Genomic DNA, 22,429 nt, shown 5'->3' on the forward strand with positions numbered 1-22,429 from the left:
ATAGAGCAGGGTCCTCTTTAGGTTTACTTCAAACTATCTGAAAACAGAAGAAAGAATGGAATCAATAGTGTCTGAAGTGGGTATAGTTGGTAGCTGTTTGAATTGATTGCCTTTCTGTAATGATTCATAGCTTTATCATGAAAAGTTAGGAAAAAAATTTGAGCTTGACAAGAAAATCTCAGTGTTCTTTTATACTAAATTCTTGCTTACAGCACAATGTAGATACTTCTAATACTTTTGTAAATTACTGAAATCATTCACACTACTTCCCTCTTTTTTTGAAGTTGTAACTGTTACGTGATGCAAATATGGAAACAAAAAAACAAGGGTAGAATTAAGGATCTGACCTATTTTTTAATCGTTAAATTCAAAGGACTTTGAGTGAGGTCCTAAAAAGAATAATCAATGGCATTACTGTAAAGAGACTGAAAATGAGAAATGGCTCATTCATGGGTACTTTATTCATACAAAGACTATGCTTGCAGAAGGATGATATTTCATGTCTTACATTATTGAAAATGTTGTTTAACAACGTACTGAAAATTGCAATAATCAAGCCCTGGCTACGAGATCAGACAAATAAAGACCTTATGTACTAGAATCATCTTAAACTTCTGGTATTTATCTAGTTGATGCTCCATATACACTGAACATGATCTAATGTCGATTTTGTAAATTCAGATATTGTTTTCGAGTCACAATTGTCCTCACAGTTGATTGATTCAAAGACAAGTATTATTACATTTAGTTGCCAGTAGTACTCAATAGAGCTCTCAAAGAAACTAATTTTTGTCTGGATTACTAGGCATCATAAACATACTGAAGCACGTTCAAAGACTTTGAACAAAATACTGGATTCTTACATGCAACAAGTTTACAGAAAATACAATACATGAGACATATAGGGACACTACTGTGTTTTCTACAAAGATCCATATTAGTTTGTTTAACAAAGAACTGAAGGCACACAGGGACAAAAACGGAATACATATTCTTAGAAAAACGATGGCATTTTAAAAATATTTAGTTGATTGAGTGATTCAGACTTGAAATATTGATCCCAAAACAAGAATATGTGGTGAAATACAGTTGATGGGATGTTTTCCAATTTTACTGTTTATTTTCCTTATATGTTTTTGAAATTTCTCTTCTAGTGTTTGTATTTGGGTTCAAGAATGGTGAGAATTCATGGAAATAAAGGCGGATAAACTCAGAATGTTGCTAGTTTGAAAAGAAACTTCTGTCTTGTCCCACTTGCTAAATCACAGGAAATTTTTAGTGCTTTCAGTTTAGTGTGAATAAAGATCTTTTATACCCTAGCCAATGAAAGGAAAGACAAATAAATGTGATAGCCACCAAGAACCTCCATGAAACAGTGATGCATTTAACAAATTAATAGATCAGACTACTTCTATCCTTTTTCCATTGTTCTGTTGGGTTTTCATACTTCATGGTTTTTGTGTATGTGCTGAATAGGTGTGAATACAAATTGTAACACACAACGTGGTTTGCACTTTGGTTAACAAAAGCTCCATGACTTTTTCATTGATCATTTTTTCATTGCTCATTTGTTTTCCTCCAAAGAAAGATACAAAGTTTTCTGGAAGAAGAAAAGTGTTTGTGTGCCAGTGCACTTTTATGCATATACTGTTGGTTTCTATTTTTGAAAGTCTGACCTCTTTAAAGTGTAGCTTTTTGCTGAATTCGTGGTAGGTGTGGTGAAGTAGCATTTTGTAATTACTTTTTAATCACTGTAGCTTCAAACAATTTGTGCCAAATAATGCTAACTTTCCTGGATGTATGCTGCACTTTCTCATTCAGCTTTTTTTTTGTTGACAAATTTTAAGGCTGTTATAAAAGTTGATTATATGTTGTTGTTTTTCAGCACCTGAAGTACATTATCTTTTGTTCAGGGTTATTGGACTTCAGCAATTTAATTGTAAGGCCTTTGTTCTATTCCAGCTTTGGAGTGCTTGTGCAAATGCACAGTCCTACTTTGTATGATTGCATGCTACAAGCTCTCCACTTTTGAACCACAGGGTATACTCACATCCCAAAATGCTGTTTATGTGCTGTACTTGTGAATATACGGTGTAAACAGTACCATATATCCTCAGTTGCTCTCACTTTCCAGTAGAGAATTGCTTGCTTTGTTCAGTTGTAACCTTGTTCTGTATTGCCATTTCTCTTTTCCTCATCATTGATTTCCATCCCTTTAAATGTAACTTTTTTTTTTGACCTGTATCTTTCCTGTTCCAGTTTTATTTGGTCGCTAGCTAGCTGTGCTTCAGGTGCTTATAGTTTTCTTCTTCTCTCTTCAATCTTCATCTTTAATAGGATCTATGTAAGTCTTCCTTAAGCTGTTTCTTACGTGCACATCTCCTAGGACAGATAGTTCCATGCAAATTTCATTGTAGGTGTTTGTGTTGCCCTAGAGTAGCTTGTGTTCTAGACAAATGCTGTATTTATAGATAGTTATAAGCCCTGACCAGAGAGAGTGATTGTGCTGCCTTTTTCTGTAGAAGGTTCACTTGGAGGGAATGTGCTTCTTTTTCATTGTAAATGGGATCTCTGTACCAGTGTAGCCCAGATGATTCAGCCATCATCTGAATCTCAGCTCCCAGCATCTCAGAATTTGGCTGTTTACAACCTGTCACTACAGAGATTATTCTCTCTGAATGAGAAGAATGTCAGTAGCAAAATAATCTATTTAGCTCCATAGGCTTAAATTTAATTTTTCTGTTTCTTCCCTCACATCACAACACTTAGGTGTCTGTTCAGTCTTAATGAAAGATTACTCCCTGTTTGAAGGCTCCATGCATTGAAGATTTCTAAGTTAGTTTCTCACCATCTATAATTGAGCCCCACCCTGGCAATCTGTCGTTACAATTCTTTGTGAAAACATCTTTTCTGATAGCTGGTATCTCAGCTGGGAAGGTAGGAGACATCCAGGCCCTAATGGTTCATGCGCCGTATTTATCTTTTTTTTTCAGGCAGGTTGTTTTCCTTTTAAAGACCCACTATATGCCTCTCCTAAAGATCACATCTTAATTTCATTTGAATCAGAGTTTACCTGCCTGTTTCCTAGAGTGCCCACATTCAGGGAAGAGGCATCTTTAATACCTGGATATTGAGAAAGTACTGTTGGCATAGCGTCAGGAATCTTAAGTCCATCATGTCCTGAAGTCCTGAACTTCCTGAAGTTGCTGTGATTTCAGTCTAATCTACAGCATCCTGCTGTGGGAACATCACTTTGGTGAGCTGCATCATAGCTCTTAAATTATATGAGGCTCCTGAAATTATAAACAACCAACCAAACACACAAAACCCACACAAAATGGATTATTTGTGTTTCAAGGCTGTTGGAGAACCATATGAGAGGAGGCAAAGTGGACCTGTTAGTTTGCTCTATAGAAATCTGTGACTCCAGACTTCCAGGTCAGCACTTGCAGTCTCTGGGTTATCGTACTGAAAGGCAACATCTCTTTCTGGCTGTTTTCTGAGCAGGACTTGCTTAGCAAATGGAAGAAGCTCTGAGTTGGTGGCTGCTGCTTGCATTTAAGTAGGAGATAGGTGCTGGTGATATTGCTGAGAAAAAGCAGCGTGCATTTCCAAGAACATACACATTTAAAGGATTTACTGGTGGCACTGTTCTGAGTACCTAAAATTTGTGTTTTGATGCCTAAATGCTTAGCACCATAGGTCCTGAAAGCTTGTGAAGCTCACTCTATCCCTTAAAAAGTGCTTTATAATCATTGCTAATCCTATATATACTCTTGAATTTGCAACTTAAAATCTTGAGAAAATAAATGTATGCATGTAAAAGCTTTCTACATTAAAACCATTTATGTTTGACTTTCAAAACATTAATTGTTCTAGTTAGCTACCCAAAGTAACTTGATGTTTTCATTTTTAAATGCCTTTTTATTAGGAGAGACCATTTATACACTTTTTTCTACTTTCTCAACAGCTGGAAGCCCACCTATGCAATTCTTAGCAAGCATGAAGAATATTTGAAAAATGAACTCGAAGTTTTGCAAGAAGCTACAGAAAATGAGAGGTATCTGTGATCATATGAGATGAGGTTTCTAGCAGTAGTGTCTATTAACTTCTCTAAGCTGATCAGCAAAGAAAGCAGTCTGCATCAGAAAGTTTTGGTAAACTTTTCAGTGTAATAAAAGTATATTTGGTTTATATTATTATGAGTTCATCAGCTACTTTTTAGTTACTAATGAAAAAGGATAAAATATGCTTTTTCCAAATTCAATTGCTTCCTAACTGTCTATCATAAATTTTCATAACATTGTTGAATTGCCTACAATTTCAAGAAAAGCCTGTGAAATAAAGGTAATTAATATTTCAGCTTTGGCAGAAATATGAAATATTTGACCACATTTGCCGGAACATGTTTTATCTAAAGATTTTTTTAACCATTATTGTGACACATCTTCACATAGTGTATTTCAGATATTCAGGTTTGGGAAGACTTTTTGGAAAATAGAGAGGTTCTGTTTTTTTCAGAAGCATCATGTAAATGACCCTAAGCCTTTACTTTCATATATGCACTAAATAAGACAACAGATGCATTCAGATAATTTTGAGCCTTTCTTATTTGTGAATATGAATTGAATGTGATTATTAGAATACGCAAAAAAAAAAATAATCATATACTTCTATATATTCTTGAAAATAACTACAAAGCATACACATTCAATGAATAATCATGAAAAATAAGGTAAGTGCCTAAGGAAAGCCTGCTCCATAATCATCTTAAGACCAGTTGTGGGTAAGGTTTTTGTCAGTATTAATTACATGTTCAATTTTGTTTAGTAAGTGGCATTTCTTTTAAGTTTCATCTTCACTAATTAATTTCTACATTTTAAAGAAATGGCTTGTTATGGAATGTAGCTGCCTACGTTGAACAGGATAAAGAACAGTTCCTGAAAATCTTCACTGAAATTTTCAAAATGGGGTGTGCAAAGTTAACCCTGTGAAGTATTGTTTAACACTCATATAAAAGCGATCTTCATTTTAGAGAGGCTGCTCACCTTTACTGATCTGCTTGGGAAGGGGAAGAGATTGGTCAGCCTTATGCTGAAAAAATCATGACAGATCCATCTACATACCTAAATACCAATTTAGAGATGTAACTGTAGATAGCTACAGTTAAGTTGGTTTTGTTCTTTTATATGTGTTCTTCTTTCCAGTAGTTTTAGACAGCAGAAATAGATGTCTTCTTTTTTAGGGCTCCATATTTGGTGAAAAATAAGGCCAAAGTGCCTTTCTATGATTATATGATGAAGCCATTTTGGCCTTTTCTAGTTAGATCTAACAAGCCGAAGAATCATTACTTTTGAATTGCTTCTTTAGATAACTAGTTTCAATTCCAACCTCCCATTTTTTTTTTTGATTTATTTTCCTGAGCTTAATTATAAGACACCATGACTATAAATGATGAAATGAATTTAATTTATATATTTTTCACAATTGGTCTTCAGATATTTCTTTCAAATACAGTTCCTGTGTACTGAAGCATTTAATTATGTACTCAAATTAGCAAGATGTGCAGTCAACAAATTTTAAATATATAAATTAGGAAGACAAATAAGTATATTTAAAACTTCATGTGCTAAATGCCCATCTTATCTGGCATAAGTGGATATTCAAGGCATGCTGCTTTAAATTGAAAGATGTTTTTAAAAGATGGGCAGATCAATTTACATTTAATTAAGCACTTACTGTGGAGGTTTTAAAAACATTCTGTTTTCTTTCTATTATTAGTTTCAAGAACATATAAGAATGCGTAGTACTGGAAGTTCATCTTGAAAGTATCACTTATGTATCATGTTTTATAAATGATATTTTCAGGATGGAAAGAACAATAAAAAAAAGGAAAGAGGAATAAATAACTATCAAGGTAGTGTTCAGGAGCTTTGTGGATGTTGTCTTTTTTTCCTTTTGACATTAAATTAAAACTTTTTATAATGACTTTAGTGTGAACAGTGCTGAATTCTAGATAGCCTATGTTTAGCTACATGAACTGGAGGATGTGAATTACTTAGGAAAAATACTAAAAATTGCGATAATTTCTCAAGACTATTACACTGTTCTATATATGGCTATAAATATTTATCTGTGGAAAATACATTTTTGGGAAAGGCATTCAAAGTTTGAGGTTTATTTTCAGAAGTTTGAAATGTACCAGTTGCAACAAATTATATGACTTTGATATATTTTTTTTCGCATTTATTTGTAATGCATTCTTAATTGTATATCTGCAAATTTCATTGTTGCTCAGCTAGTGTTTGTAGCATCTACTACATTCAACAGAGCTAAATATCTTCCATCTTTCATACCTTGAAAATCTGATACAGTATACACAAATCTCAACTCTGTGTAATATTTATTTCTCAGTTAATTGACCAGGCTGTATTAATGATATATGCTATATGTCTGGAGCCGTGGTAGGTCTTTATAAATGTGTACCATCAGCATAAATTATTTCTGTCAACTGTTATTATGTATTTTACATATGTCCAAATTCATCCTTTTTTTTGGTCAAGGATGAGGTTGAATAGAATACAAACATTTTAAATGAATGACTTAATTTCATTTTAAAGAGTTATTAAGCTTTTGCTTTCAAATGCAGAGAGAAATATACTGGACTATGGTTGTTATTCATACTATTAAAAGACTGTAAGCAATTAAGACTTGTCATTTGGGAAATACAGACTTCCAGTAGGTTTATACTTACATTAAATGTGTGTGACATTAAGAACTAGAACTAGCTCTTTTGTTAATTACTCAGTGTTGTTAATTACTCAGCTAAAGATACTACTTCTGCACTGGAAATGACCTGTAACAAAAGTTATGCTTAGCATCATTATTGGTGTAACAAAAGATGTTTCCCAATGAGATAGTTGAATATTGATCTGTCATTAGCAATCTATCTTTGTAAATTCCTTGTCTGAATGAGAAAACAGACCAAGTAAAGTCTTTTCCAATGTAGTCACTGTCATTGATTTAACACAAGATGATGGCTGCTGTGTGCAAAAGTGTTTTTCTTTCTTTTTTTCTTTTTTTCCAAGCATAATATTGATCAATTTTCAGCCTTATGTGATGAATTACATCCAATTGCTTGTTATGCTATTTGTTTTTATAGCAATTTTTTTTCGAAGCCTATTTAAACTTGTAAGATGTCACGAACATTTACTTAACGGGGCCTCTTAATTGATGCTACTTACTTCAGTAATTTGTAGCTATGTACTAACACGATGTCAGTGAAATTGTATTAGTGTAGGTTAAATTTTGAGGGCAGTCCTAAAAAAAAAAAGAGTATTCTGGCTCTTTGCCAATTGAACATTTAAACGTTTGCTTAACCTTAAGCATAGATAATGCTATTGTTTTAGGACTAACACACACTAATGTGTATGCTTAAGGCTTCCATGAATCAGACTCATATTGCTCAGCATTTCCTTGGAGGCAGCTCTTGAGTGATGCATCAGGCTGCTGTAAAGACTGGACGCTAGGCCAAATCCTCTTTTAGTGTAAGTTTGATACAGCTCCACTGAAAACACTGGAGTTGTGCCAGTGAACACAAGCACAGAATTTGGCTTGATATGAGTATCATGATAATTACAGAAGGAAGAAACATTTGTCATCTGTTGAGCTACCTTTGGACATGGTATGGTCTACATTCCTGTCAAAATAACGACTGTTTGTTATATCATGAATGTATTCTTTGTTATGTCCAGTATAATGATCCATGAAAATAGCTGGAAGAGAACAATGAGAGTCAAATTTTTGTATCAGGAACGGTGTGACCAGCAGGGCTAGGGAGGTGATCGTCCCCCTGTACTCAGCTCTGGTGAGGCCGCACCTCGAGTACTGTGTTCAGTTTTGGGCCCCTCGCTACAAGAAGGACATGGAGGTGCTTGAGCGGGTGCAGAGAAGGGCGACGAAGCTGGTGAGGGGCCTGGAGAACAAGTCCTACGAGGAGCGGCTGAGGGAGCTGGGCTTGTTCAGCCTGGAGAAGAGGAGGCTCAGGGGCGACCTTATCGCTCTTCTTAGGTACCTCAAGGGAGGCTGTAGCGAGGTGGGGGTTGGCCTGTTCTCCCACGTGCCTGGTGACAGGACGAGGGGGAATGGGCTTAAGTTGAGCCAGGGGAGTTTTAGGTTAGATGTTAGGAAGAACTTCTTCACTGAAAGGGTTGTGAGGCACTGGAACAGGCTGCCCAGGGAAGTGGTGGAGTCACCATCCCTGGAGGTCTTTAAAAGACGTTTAGATGTAGAGCTTAGGGAAATGGTTTAGTGGGGACTGTTAGCGTTAGGTCAGAGGTTGGACTCGATGACCTTGAGGTCTCTTCCAACCTAGAAAATTCTGTGATTCTGTGATTCTGTGAAATAGTGATATGCTAAAAGTAATATGACTTGTTGCAGAACAACAGCGTCTAATTGAGCTGATTCCATAAACTAGGCATTTTTTCCTGATAAACAATAGCTTAATAAGTGGAAAAAGTTGTGATTTATTTTATAGGAAAATGTATCAAGATTACATAATCCAGTATAAAGAGATTTTGGAGCAACACCGTGAAAAGTATGCAGAAACTGCTCTTGCACAGGAGTGTTCCAAAAAAAAGAAAGAGATTGAAGAAATCCAAAACAGAATTCTGAAGCAGTCTGAACAATATAAATTGAAAGAAGACGCTTGCTCGGACATTCTGGGTACTATTATTATCAACGCTTAAACTGTACAGCCTGTTGCTAGTGTACTGCACATTAGAAATGCTGTATAGAAATCCACTAACTGATTCATCACAATTTCTCTTAAGCTGATTAAAAATTCTTCTTTTTGTTACACCATTTTTAAGGGAAAAAAAATGTAGCAAATTGAGATTCGGAACAAGATTTTAAAATACACATGCTGATTTGCCATTAGGCTTCTTGGGGTAAAAACATTCCCAAATTACTTTAGAACTAGACTTTCAAAAATGTACATTTATTTTTCATGTATGTTTTTTGTTCTGTTTTAAATGGCATTACCTTCAGTATTACTGCTGTTTCTGTTACGTACACTTAGCAATGATAAGTGTTCCTGAAACGTTAATTTAGCTTGTATTTGTAAAGAAAATTAGACTTGTTAATGATTTGAAACAAAATTTTGTTTCTGCAGAGCCTGTTCCTTTCAAATCCTTTAATGACTGGGCTTTGCATATGTATCCTTAATGCACAGTGTTTATATGGTTTATGGGGAGGAAAGTTTCTATTCACCTTTCACATGTTTTTATTAAAAAAATATAATAATTGTTTATTTATATTTAGAGTGGCCCTAGTAGGCATTTCCCCATGAGGAAACTGAAGCTCAATTAATATTCTTCAGTTAAGTTTTATGGGAGCTTTTTGAGGGAAGAAAGTAAAATTTCATTTAATGACATATCAGTCAAAATGCTTCATTAAGTAGGAGAAGACTAATTGAAGTTAGATTTCGAGACTTGTCTATGAAATGTGGATTTGTCAGAGCTTTCTGTAGCTGTGTAATTTTCAGTTAAAGCATAGAACTGTGAGGGATCTGTTAGTATTCAGTGCTTGAAAAAAATAATGTTGCCATGTTTGTCCCTTAACATGAAAGTGCTTCTTTGAGGCAAAAAACACAGGAAATGTTAAAGCTTGCTGAAGTTGCTACACAAGAATCAGTTGAACTAGAAAGAGAAGCAGAGGAATTAGAAATGAAAATTAATTATTTTAAAAAGGTAATGGCATTTTAATTTTCTTTTATATAAGTATGCTTTATATATGTAGGTGTTTATACTGTCATTTGCTGAAACAAAAAAAGTACGTTTTCAAGCACATGGGCCAACAGGATGATATCAGAATTGGCAATTATTTTTCTATAGCATCACATATGTTTTCTTGGAGAAGAGATGTCCATGAATATAAAGGCTCTTAAAGCTTGCTTTCTGTTGACCTCAGTTTACACCATAATTCTCTCAAGGACCTGTGTGCAATGACTTTCATGTTAGCTCAACAGTGCCAGAGCATACTCAACAAAATATAACAGGACTATTCCTTTGGGAGACACAGGGCTTGAGTATACTGCCTTCACAGGTCCTACTATTTTTAAGAAGGTTTTGTTAATTTGAATGTATTTAACTAAATATGCTTTACAGTAAGAATTGCATAAATTCCTTTTCTTTCCTTCTTAAGAAAACTTTTAATTGTACTGCACATATTTTAATTGCAGCATATTTTTTTTTTCCAAATTTTTATGTTTATCTGTTCTTTATCTTTTAAGAGATTTGAAGAGACTACAGAAGATCAAAATGATTCAGAAATGGTTGAAGGAAAAAATCTGAAAAGTCTAGAGAAGCCAAAGAGTTTTAAGGAAAGGTATGTTTAAATTCCCTTGCTTTAATCCAGACATCTGTGTGGATAGTTTTAAAGGTTTTGGATACATTTACAGTGACTGTAGTCAGAAATAAAGTGCATTAACTCTACTAAACACATAATTGGTGAAAAGGAGTCATGGTTACAAATGTCATTCGTCTTCAGCTCTGAATTACTCAAGAAATTTAACTCCTAATTTGGTTCTTAAAAAGAAGAATGAGTGAAAGTTTCATAGACAGGATTAATCATTTAGTAAATTAGTTATCATTTACAACTTGGACTCACTTTAATTTGTGCTCAACCACAAGGACTGAAATCACCATCAGGACCATCTTGCACTCATCTGGAGTTCTTGTAAGTGTTAAAAAATCGCCCTTAAAACTGTTCCTGTTAGACCAAAAGCTGTTTTAAACTTAAAATAAGTCCAAAAGTCTTCCAAGTGATTTTACATCATGGTCTTCTTGAAAAAGAAGTTTTTTAGAGTTTGGAATTGGAATTTAGTGGACCATGTGTACAGAAATGTGCCATCTTAACTCTCTAAGCTCCTTTCATAGGGACATTTTAGGTTTTTAGTATCTGCTTTTATATCCCTGAATTAATCAAATGAATTATTTTTTTCATGGTTTAAAGCCCTATACCTGTTCTGCCTTCTAAGCTTTTTATGATTGTCAAGATCTTAGAAACAAAGGGAAGCAAGAAATCCACTTTGTTGTAAGACTAGGTGAAAAAGATTGGAAACACTTCCTTGGAATTTTCAGAGGCACCCAAGTATGTTCAGTCTGCAGAAACAAAATGGCAGGAGAAGTAGATTTATATTCGGGGTGTGGAGACGTAAAAAGTATTCAATTAAACACTCAATTGAAAGAAATTCATAGGGTGCATTGCTAGACCTTCCAGTTGTATGTTTATCTCTGTCATGGATCTTTCAGGTGCTTTTCCTTTCACCGGAAGTTTTGTCTTGGTTGCATACAAGTAGATCTTTTTGGTGCTCTTATCAAAGAAATAATTCCATGGCTTATGTCATGATTATAAGTTTCTGTAAACATTTTGTGCTATTACAACTCACATTTCTCTTTAACCTCCATGTATGTGAGATATAGCATATAGTATCAGACCACAACCTGATTACTAATTAATGGTTTTGTTTTTGAAAGCTTGTTCTTGTCAAAGATATCCTCAGCATAAAGGGTTGTGGAAAACTGTAAAAATTGTTTTAAAATATCCCTATTTGGCATTAGTATATTAAAAGAAAAAGGAAGCACAGAATTAACTAATGTTAAGACGATCACAGAAGCATAGAAGTAACCACTGATGTTAAAAATCAGAATTTTATTAATCTGTGATTATAATCACTGTAAAAAGAAATCAAACAGAAAATGTGTTAAGATAATGAGTCATATGAATTAAAACCTTCGCAGACTCAAGACTATGTACAAAAATATAACAGCAGAATATGGGTACTAAAGGCAGGAGAGGAGTCTATTGTGAGTTGTTCTGCAGTCACTACACTGTGGCTCCTAGGCAAAGAGATCTTTGTGAAGAAGCAGGAGGTATCTTCATCTTCTGCTACAAAAGAAGGATGGAAAGAGAGTTTTGATACATTTGATACATTCTTCTGAATAGATATATATTGTAAAATAAAACTTTATTTAATGTATGGCAATTTTCTAGAAATATAGAGAGTTGTCTGCTAGGTTTTACAAAAACACACAGAAACTGATTCCAGGAACTTGTAAAAACACAATTGGCATCTTAACCTGTGTAAAAAAAAAAAAAAAAGGTTAATGGCAATCTAAATCATAACCATCAGCAGCAGCCTTGTTCAATTCATTTTTGAATGATGATTGTGATAAAGTGGCCAAATGAGCCACACTGAACAAAGTGAGCAGTTTTAGCCAGGGCTCTCTGCTTAGCTCTAGTTTTATCACTCCTTGGTTTAAAGATTTCCACATCTGATCTTAAAGATAATTGGTCATGTAAACATCTTACTTCCCATAGTACTCGTTCTTGACACAAGTAACATCTATAATTGCTGTAAATAAAAGAAATAGACATTTAATTTATTTATTTATTTATTTTCTTTTTTTTTCTGGTTTGTTTGATATATTTGGTGATTTCTGTAGTTTGTTAGGTTGTTGTCCAGCTCAGCACTTACTGTGTATACAACTTCATTGGTAAAGATTTTTCTTTTTCATCATTGTTATTTGACTGAGGTGCATTCCTGATCACAGTTGAGCATGCACCTGAGTTTAATGTGTTGTTAGGTCTGATATCTTAACCAGTGCTTCTAGCACTGGTATGTTTTAACCAGCAGTATTGCTAACTTTACTCCATGCTACCTTATAAAGTTCATCATATTTTTTATCTTATTTTCATTTATGAAAAATTTCAAGAAAACCAGGAAGACTGGCTTTCTTGAAATCTTGAATCTTCAGTTATTCCGAGTAGTTTTGCTTAGTCAGCCAAAAGCAGATGTTGCAGCTAGAAGCACAGAGGCGTCAAGCAGGAATGCCAAAGAGAAAATAAAATAAAACATTATTAAAATAAAAATGGTAAATGTTCCTGTGCCAAATTGTTCTGCTAACTTTTGTCTTTCTACTCCGTAAAAGGCTATTTACCATACACAGATAATTACCCTACAAGTGAAAATGTTTGCTGTTGTTTTGTCTTTTGTCTACCTACAGTATAAGTATTTTGGACTATCTCAAGGAGTGAAAAAGTGTTTTTAAATGTGGAAGTGTGATTGCAGAGCTACAGTTATGATTAAAGCTCTTTTACAAAAGTGTAAAACCAAAACTATTAATACTTTGAGACTGACAAAATTCAAGTCAGCAATGTTCTTATGATCATCTTATTGCTATTTCATGTCCCTGTATTCTCTGTCTGTTATTCTTTAAGGGAAAATTAAATCTTACTGATTGCTGGAGCTGTAAGATGTAGAACCTTTCTGGAATCATGCATCTCCTTTGAAATCTCCACTTATTTGAAGCAGTTGTATTTTATGATTTCCTTTCTTTTTCAATCATTGCCTTAATTTTTTTTAGGATATTTGAAGAGAGTGAGCATCCTTCTTTGTTAAATGAGAAACATCAACTGTATAAACCATTACATCTCCCGTGCATTCCCCGGAAATCAGTCCAGTCTGTACAGACTATTAGATTCTCTATGAAGCGAACGGACAAAGGTGCAGTGTGTTTCCAATGATCTTTTTGTGAACATTTTGGGTTATTTTTATGTAAATAAATGAAAACCATGGTAACAAATGTACTCAGCTGTTTTTACTGTGATAGTTGAAGCCAAGCTTTCAATGAAAGTTGAGTACATACCTGTCTTCATGTTCTGAAAACCTTCTGATTCTTCTCTCATCCATGCAATGAGTAAAGTGACATGGTGGGTATATTTAATACATAGTGCCAGAGAAAAATGAAGCATACTTTTTGCAGTGTTTGTAAAAAAAAAAAAACAAACAAAAAACTAAACTAAACTAAAACAACCAGTAAATAGTATTTGCTGTAATTTGTTTGATAACTTTCATATTTTCTGATACCTTTGTTTTAGCTATTCATTAGCAGGAAAATTTCTAAGCTTTGTTGATAAGTGCACTTTAACAGTGCAGTGCTTTGGATGCTTACTCCTATTGACAGTATTAAGTAAGTTTTGTTAATTTAGGGAGGGAAGAAAAAGAGAAACATATGGAACATTCAGTTGCTACTAGCAGTTCCTCCAGCCATGCAGAAAATCCGTCACAGGTATGCAGTTCTCCCACTGGTAAAAACATGGGATTATATAATGTTTTGTGTGGTTGTTTAAATTGAAAATACTTCAAATATATCCAGTGCTAATCTTATATAAAACTTAAGCTAAATTAACACTGGAACCAGGACGCTGAAGACTTGGTAACCGTAATAAAAATCTGTGGTACTAGTTCCAATTCAACTGAAAATATGTATACTTTTGCAAAATGTTTTTAAAATTTAGAGTAATCTTTGTAGATGCTGTGGTTTAACCCAACAGACAGCTGAGCACCACAGAGCTGTTCGCTCACTTCCCTGCAAAGAGATGGGGGAGAGAATAGGAAAAAAGGTAAAACTCATGGGTTGAGATAAGGGCAGTTTAATAGGACAGAAAAAGAAGATAAAATAATAATAATAATAATAATAATAATAATAATAATAATAATAATAATAATAATAATAATAATAGGAATGAAAATAAATATACAAAAGAAGTGATGCACAATGTGGGGAGGGAGGACCTTCATAAGATGAAACAAGACAACATGAATCCAAAGATGAGGATGGGAATCTGGGACCTAGAATTGCATTAGAAAATAGTGGGAAGCAGTAAATCAAAGTTAAGGGAATTTTAGGAAAGGTTGATGGCAACAACAAGATGGAGTCTGAGGGAAAAATAAAAAGAATGAAGGAAAGGAGGTTTTTATGCTTCAGAAAAGGAGTGTGGTAAACTACAGAAGGTGAGTGGCAGACAGATTCTGCATACCCGGCCCTTTTGTCCCTTACCCCAAGCTGAATTCAATTTGATAGCATTTTGCAAATTAAAAACAAACCAGAACTATCAACTCGCTGTGAACTGATGTGTTAGCTGACGCTGAGGCATAGATTCTTAGTGCCACTCTTCCCTTAAGGCACAAATACATGTTGCATGTTAGAGACAGAGCTTCTGATCTGATGAAATTCTGTGAGGTGGGAGTGTTTTCATGTTACTTACAGTTATTGCGTTCACATAGCAGACACTCTTTGTGTCCTCTTTGTGTGCCCTCTTTGACCTTAGGACATGGAGACAGGCCCTTCAGCCCATGCTGTATTGCCAATCAGGACCAAACTGGCTGCAGTAATAGAGAACATGTATAAAGTTTGTAAATTATGTAATGTTATTATGACTGAGAAGTTAATTTTTCGCCTCTAGTTATCAATTCTGTGAATGCAACTTTATCAGAAAAATGGAAGTGCTTTTGGGTATCGTGCTATAAGAAGAAAAATGTTAATCTTAGGTAAAACAGACAGGCAAAAAAGTGTATATGTTGCATAATTGTTTAGCAAAGATTAACAGAATGGATTTAAACAGCCTAAAGAGAAATCAGAATGATATTGTTGAAGTGACAATTTTATATGCTGCCTCAGTTGATTTTTTTGCAATGTTATAGATGGTTATGGACACTGCATGGACTAATAATCTACAAATTGCCCAAGTTCCATCAACAGCAAGCTTGCAAAAACAAATGCAATTCAGGTAACTTTTCTCTAATGAAGTAGCTTTCATTCTTGAGATTAAAGTTTATGGAAATAGTCCACATTGAAACAAACAGCAGTGTAACTTTTGTCTTTTAGACAGGTAGTTCCTCCAAAGCAAGTGACTACTAATCAACAGTTCGAGAGTGAAAATACAGCAATAGGTAAAGTACCACAGACATTTTCTGATCAGGTGTGCTCTTACTGTAAACTAGACCACAAAATGATAAAAGGGAAAATTCTAGGACCCAAAATTTCACCCTGGTATGAATGGACCACCATTTGTTTTCCTTTTACGTCTTGATTATTTAGTTTAAAATTGAGAATACAGTAGGCAGGCTGAGTCCTAATTTAAATGGAGACTGAACTGTGCAGTAATGTGGTATGCATTCTACATTAACCACTGCTAATGAAGGGCACCTCCCAGCATTTCTTGTAAATCTACGCTCTTAGTTTCTGTTTGGAAACCTGTGTGAAAATCTACCCAAAAGGCATGATAAAATGCAAAGAAAAGGGCTATAGCAAACTAAGGAATTCAGGAAACTTGAAGGATCAGATTAAGATTTAAAAAATGAAAATTAAGAAGTATGCACAAAATGCTTTCAGAAGCAAAACAGAGTAGCTGCAAATGCATTTACAGTTTTTAAGTCCCAGGGCACTGAGCTGTAGCTTAAATTATTTATTTTTTTTTTTTTTTTGTCCTAATTGTACTGTCAGTTTAGATGCATTTCAAAAACTATAGTCTATTTTTTTTATAAATAGGATCCTAATTATATGTCCTGAAACACAGGATCTTAGCCTACAGTGTTGCATGGTCTAAAGCTTTCAGCAGAAGGTTGGGTAGCATTCTTCTCATTTCCTACCCTAGATTTTGCCCAGGTCTTAAAGATATGTTCCATCAGTCTCATATGGATGTGCTTTTTATGCTGTTTCTACGTGTTTTCTATTGACTGGTATTAGCACTCTCAGAGCGCAACAGCTGGATTAGGCAAAAGTAGCACTCAGGGAGCAATAGCTAGATTTGAAGAACACACCAAACAATATGAAGAAGCTTTAACATTGCTTTAATGCTAGTGAGTAAGTGGCAGAACGAGAGGTAACTATTATGAAAATGGCCACAAAGTGGGTTATTATGAAGACTACGGTCGGAACACTTCCTTATCAATAGCAATGCCAAGTTAGTAGATCTTTTTCAAGGATTCTTTCCCACAACATAACTTTTACTTATCCATTTAAAATGTTGTTACAATACAAGCAGTACTGTATTCTTTGTATAGAAGACCAAGAGGCCAAATGTGATGATAAAGAAGCAGAAGATGAGCCTAAGGATTCTTCGTATATACCTCAAGTAAGGAAAGCGTTTCTTATGTCAGACATAGTTATTTTATTTACTGCAGTCAAACTATTCTGAAGTATTTGAATCAATTGGTAAGAGGTAATTAGATTTCTCAGGAATTGGCAAAGTGACTCACTTTAAGGCACCCAAGAGGTGAGAAGCCAATCTGTGTCTTCTGATTACTAATACAATGATCATTGCTTTTGGCCTTGTCAATGTTAATGGTTTTTTATGCTACCTTGACTATGGGCCATCTATGCCCATATGCACAGCATTTTTTAGATAGAACTGGTACATGTAACTTTCATCTGTGTAAGCTAAGATGCGTGGGAAACTCACTTCTTCCACAAAACTCTAGAAAATAGGCTCTGTGCTGGCTACAGAATCCAAAAGGCTCCATTTGCACTACTTCTACAATCTGTACTTGAATGGGAGTTTAAACTCACCATGCCGTAATATTCAAGCTACTTATTTGTACAGATTGCATGTATAGGTGATACTGAGATCAAGTTTGAGATACTCATCTTCTTGTAGTTGGTTACAGGTTCATGGCTGCTGGCAGCTGGTGGAGAAAAATATCTTTAAAACAATATTGAGCCTGGTGGAAATTGTTCTACAGAATTCAAGTGTATATTCTCCATTAACATTTTCTGAGAAAGAAGAAATAGTCAAATGAAATATATTCTGATGGTTGATGTTCCTTTACTTCACTAGAATATCATGTGGATTCCAATGTGACTCAAAGCATTAACTAAGAGACACTTTAGAAAGAGAGAGTTCTTTTATTCCAAATCATTTTTGTTCAGTCAGCTTACAAGTTTATTAATTTTGGAATGAAAATTTTCATACATAATTGCAATCAGAAGTACTCCATCTTAATTAGTTAAACTAAGGTTACAGTTGTAACTGTGGAGAATATGTAACAGTGAGAATTTATTGAATTCCATTAATTTTTTATGAAAATAAAAAATCTAACTAAGCCTAAAGCATACGATGACTATGTTTAAAACAATATTTGGGGAAATTACATATGCCATAAATGTTATTATATGTTTCTTTTAAACAGAAAATACATACCTATTTTAAGTCAAACGAAAATACTCCAGACACAGCAGAAGAAAGTGCAGAACATTTTCTAAGAACACCTGAAACACCTGAGTTTGTTGGAACACCTGACTCAAAGGGGAAGAAAACCCAGTTCTCTAAAACACCTCCATTTGACTTGTATGATTTCAGCTTTTATATTTGGATTTCATAAGTTAATTTGTAATGATGTTTATTTTTTATTTCTGCTATTTTTTGAAAGATACTACAGAAAGATTTCCATAGAAAGCTCTTCTGAAAATACTATTTTTTTTCTGAGTTAGGTTCTGTTCTTACACTATCATTTCTACTTGAAATGTAGCTTTTTCAAGACGGAGGGGGACTTTGCTTACAAATATGTGAGGCAGGTTTTTTGTAGCTCATTTGCTAAAATTGTTGTCTTTTCCTGCAGTAATATTTGTTAATCAATTACTATCTTTAAGCATTTTTTTTGAAACACGAGAGTAAAATTGGTAGGAACACTTCAGTCTGATTTGAAGGGCTGTATTACCCATTCTGTGTTGCAAGAAGTAATTACTGATGGAAGATACAGTAATTTGGGAAAGTCACAAAACATAATAAGGACAAATAGAACAACAGCAACAAAAAAGCCATCTGTGCTACTTTTAAAAAACTATTAATGTAGGTTTTTCCCTTCTGTCTTTACAGCATTCACAATTTAGGTTGTGAAGAAGGAACATCAAAATCTCCGGCTTTCTTTTCTCTCATGAACTTCTCCCAGAAGTCACCTGGCTTTAATTTGTTTGATTCTTCTGTGTTTGGGGCAGAACATTCATCTGATGAGGTAAAAATGAGTACATAAGAATATTGAATTTCCACAAAGCAAACAATGCTAAAAAATAGTATTGACTGCTAATGAGGATTTCTTGAACGATCATCTTTTAAGCCTTTTTTTATTAGCATGCTTAATTTTACATTTGATATCTTTAGGAAAAGCTTATCTCCTTACCTGTTCATTCTCCTGTGATGACTTCTGATCAAGGATTGGATCTTACCCGTATGGGCAAGATTGGATATTGTGCAGATGCACAAGTGACAGGATTCACAAAATGTTACTGGCTTAGCATTGAAATGCAAAATTTTAGGTACCCTGGCAGAATTCACAACTCACACGCCAATCCTGCATAGTTTTGTCTCGCTGTAGTGGGGAATCGGACACTTAAATTTTTTTATTTTTATTTTTTTCATCCTCCAGTTTTCACAAAATGCAAAACACTTAGGAAAAGAATAAAGGTTTATTTATTAGGAGAACTGAAAAGCAAATATATTTTAGCATCTATATTTAAATGGAGGAGGTAGCCAACTAATTGGAACAGGGACTGGAATCCAGCTAGTGCTCCTTATCCTTTGCAGATTGCCTAGCTGTAGTGTTCCAGAGTAATTTTTATTCTCTCTAGGCTAAGTGATAGGCAATTGGATATTCAGGATAGATGTGTGTCAGTGTGTAACACAGTGGTTAGCTACCACTCACTGGTAATGCAGATGCAAACCTCATTATAGAAATAAGGGACTTGAACCCAGGTATCTCGTATTTCAGTGGGTGTGCTCAGTCTTCTGGTTACTAGGTGAAATCTAAAGGAGGAAAGAGGGACAATATTTATTTTGCATTTCTCAAAATACATGATGGTGATATCTCCTATCATCAGCCCTGTGTAGGAGAAAATAGACCGGTGGATAGTTTGTGAGCTGTTTAGGAATGAGGTAGGTCTAGGTAAGGTGAGGTAAGTGAGTAGGTAAGTCACCTAATACTCTCAGAACCCATGTTATATTGTAACAGCTCAGGAATTTACCAGCCCCTAGCAGTCACTTCACTCTTCACAATTAACAAGTTAGATGGGAATTTTGAAGGTCTTAATATGGACTTAAGTATCTGTTATAAATCTTGCCTAAGGATTCTGCGTATATACCTCAAGTAAGGAAAGCATGAAATGTATCAAAGAATTGATTGTGCAAACTCAGGGATTGATATATAAATTTAAATTCAAATGCTAATATTCACTGGTGGGCAACCTGATCTAGTGGGTGGCATCACTGCCCATGGCAGTGGGGTTGTAACTAGATATCTTTAAGGTCTCTTCCAACCCAAGCCATGCTATGATTCTATGAATATGTCTTTCTCACTTATTACATATCAGCATTAGAACTTACATTCTGTCTTTTAAATTTGTTAAATGAAATGTCTGCTTTGTTTCAGACAGATGATAATTATCCTGTGGGACACTTGAATCCCATGTCCCCACAGAAAGATTTTGGTAAGTCTGAAAGTACTTGTGTTTTCGATTTGTGATATTGTGGTTTAGTGGTTTGTTGTGTTTGTTTTTTTTGACTAGCTTGAATCTTTCTCTTCATACTTGTCTTATGGACCTCAAATGTGTGAAATTTCATGGAAAAAAGGAATGTGAGAAAGAAGAAACAGAAATAGGGATTGTCTTAGGTGTATTTGAAGCAAACTCTGAGAGGGGCTGCAAGGGGAAAGAAAGATTTAAGTGTCAAAGTTTTGTAAGCCTTTTCATTCCTGAAAGGAGCTCTGTTCTTTAAATGTAAAAAGCTATAGTCCTGGTAAAAAACACTTTTTTTAACTTCAGGCTACTATCTCAGTGTTAGAAAAATACATCTATTGTTTCCACCCCCCCGCATCTGTAACAAAAGCAAAGTTTTCATTTGATAAAAGAAACCTTGATCATCACTTTAAATCATTGGAGGTACACAATGTAAAAATATCACAAGTGAGAGAGGAGAATGAGACTTCATAAACCATATCTTCTACCCATACAAAGTGAGCCACACACATTTATACATTCTGTGTGAAATCCTGGCTTTAGTGAGGAGAAAGGACAATTTTTCAGTGATAACAGTAGGATCAAAATACACTTTTGATCAAGCATTTTTCTGAAGGGAACTGTAATCTACTCTTTTTAGAGGTCCTGCAGGTGCAAAGCCACTTTTTTTTGAAGTGGATGAACAAAAGTTTATATGCATACATAGGTATTGCAGAGAAAAGGGTATGAATTTTGTGTTACTGAATGTGAAACTTGGGGGGTTCCTGTTTATAGCTTTGTTTCTCCAAATATTTCAGTGGTTTTTCAGAGGAGAAAGAATCCACAAACATGTATCAGTTTACAAAGACTCTGTTGCTTAGTATTCAAAATATTTCACCCAGTATATACTGAAAAAGTGTTTTGTTATTCTAAATCATTCAAGTGCTTCATTCTACATAATTTCTGATAATGCCCTCCTTTAAGTACCATATCTAGTGCAGAAATAAACACACAACTGTAGTCTGATATGCAGTGGGCATTGGGAGTAAAATATGATTAAAGGAAGCATATTATGCTGAATGCAGTATTCTTTCAGTAAGACAATCTAAAAATATAATATTCACTCTATATAGGAAGCTTATTTGGGAAATCAGAAAGTGAGGATGCATTTGCCTTTCCCTTCCCCTCGGACTCGACTTCTCATGCATTTGGAGATGGAAAAGATGACTTTAGTTTTCCATTTGCATTTGGACAGGATCAGAGATCATCACAGTCTCCTTCTGTGAAAGGTTTTCATTCTTCCTTACAAAATACAAAGCCATCTACATTCTTTTGAATACCTTTGCCTTCCTTTTAAATTCTTTTCCTACTTAGCCTTGACAAATGTTTTCAGTTTCTTAAGTTAAAGTACAAAGCATTTCATCTTCTCCTTTCATTTCATGTAAGAATACATTATTGCAATTGCTGCAAGAGCATGTGTATCTCCAGCAAGCACATGCTTTGAGATGCAGCTTTCATTTTTCTTATTTATTTTCTAAACATGTTGTTTTCATAAAATGTTATGATACACTGTCCCTAAATTGGCACTTACAAGCAGCAGAAATACCATTTTAAAATAGCATGTTGAGTTAATTCAATATCTGTGAGAGAGCATCTAAAGAGTACTTCTAGATGAGTACTTTCAGTCTCTGATACAAAATAAAAGAAAGTGTTAGTAAAAGTAACTTTATTGTACCAGACAAAGCTGAATTTGAGTTACAGTGTTCTTAAGTTGGTTATCTGTTATAAAATGTTTGAAATAAACATTTTTGTTAATTTCGTGCAAGGTTTTGTAGATATCTCTTAATATCTGAAGTGAAATAATGTTGTAATAATACTTGACATTTAAACTTCTGTCTAACTTGAGATGCTGAAAGCAAAGTAAAATCCTTCAACTTTATAGAGGTTTTCCAAAAAAATAAAATAAAAATACAAAGTGAGTTTCCAGAGTGAAACAGTGGTCAATACAAGCGTATCCACCAGCTCTCCACAAATGGCTTGCTTTCTGGACTGGGTGGTTGTGAAGATGATACCATAGTAACTCAGCAAGGAGTGCTTAC

The 22,429-nt window shown here is 34.5% G+C and overlaps 1 protein-coding gene across 5 annotated transcripts in view; it reads left to right on the forward strand.

Moving 5' to 3' along the window:
• Positions 1-22,155, forward strand: part of LOC311438190 (protein SIX6OS1) — a 30,347-nt gene extending 8,192 nt beyond the window's left edge. For 3 of the 5 annotated variants that reach the window (XM_084522300.1, XM_084522301.1, XM_084522299.1), the window contains exons 5-18: positions 3,971-4,060; positions 8,537-8,724; positions 9,173-9,215; positions 9,629-9,749; positions 10,292-10,386; positions 13,428-13,567; positions 14,053-14,132; positions 15,548-15,633; positions 15,732-15,796; positions 16,910-16,980; positions 18,035-18,192; positions 18,721-18,856; positions 20,267-20,324; positions 21,464-22,155. In XM_084522300.1, coding sequence (XP_084378426.1) covers positions 3,971-4,060; positions 8,537-8,724; positions 9,173-9,215; positions 9,629-9,749; positions 10,292-10,386; positions 13,428-13,567; positions 14,053-14,132; positions 15,548-15,633; positions 15,732-15,796; positions 16,910-16,980; positions 18,035-18,192; positions 18,721-18,856; positions 20,267-20,324; positions 21,464-21,666 — 1,534 coding nt within the window. In that variant the 3' untranslated portion in view covers positions 21,667-22,155. The remainder of the gene's footprint in view (positions 1-3,970; positions 4,061-8,536; positions 8,725-9,172; positions 9,216-9,628; positions 9,750-10,291; positions 10,387-13,427; positions 13,568-14,052; positions 14,133-15,547; positions 15,634-15,731; positions 15,797-16,909; positions 16,981-18,034; positions 18,193-18,720; positions 18,857-20,266; positions 20,325-21,463) is intronic. The other 2 variants (XM_084522303.1, XM_084522302.1) reach the window with 1 other exon arrangement.
• Positions 22,156-22,429: the final 274 nt, after the last annotated feature.

Source organism: Aythya ferina (assembly GCF_964211825.1).
Source record: "Aythya ferina genome assembly, chromosome: 5".
NCBI classification, from domain to species: Eukaryota; Metazoa; Chordata; class Aves; order Anseriformes; family Anatidae; genus Aythya; species Aythya ferina.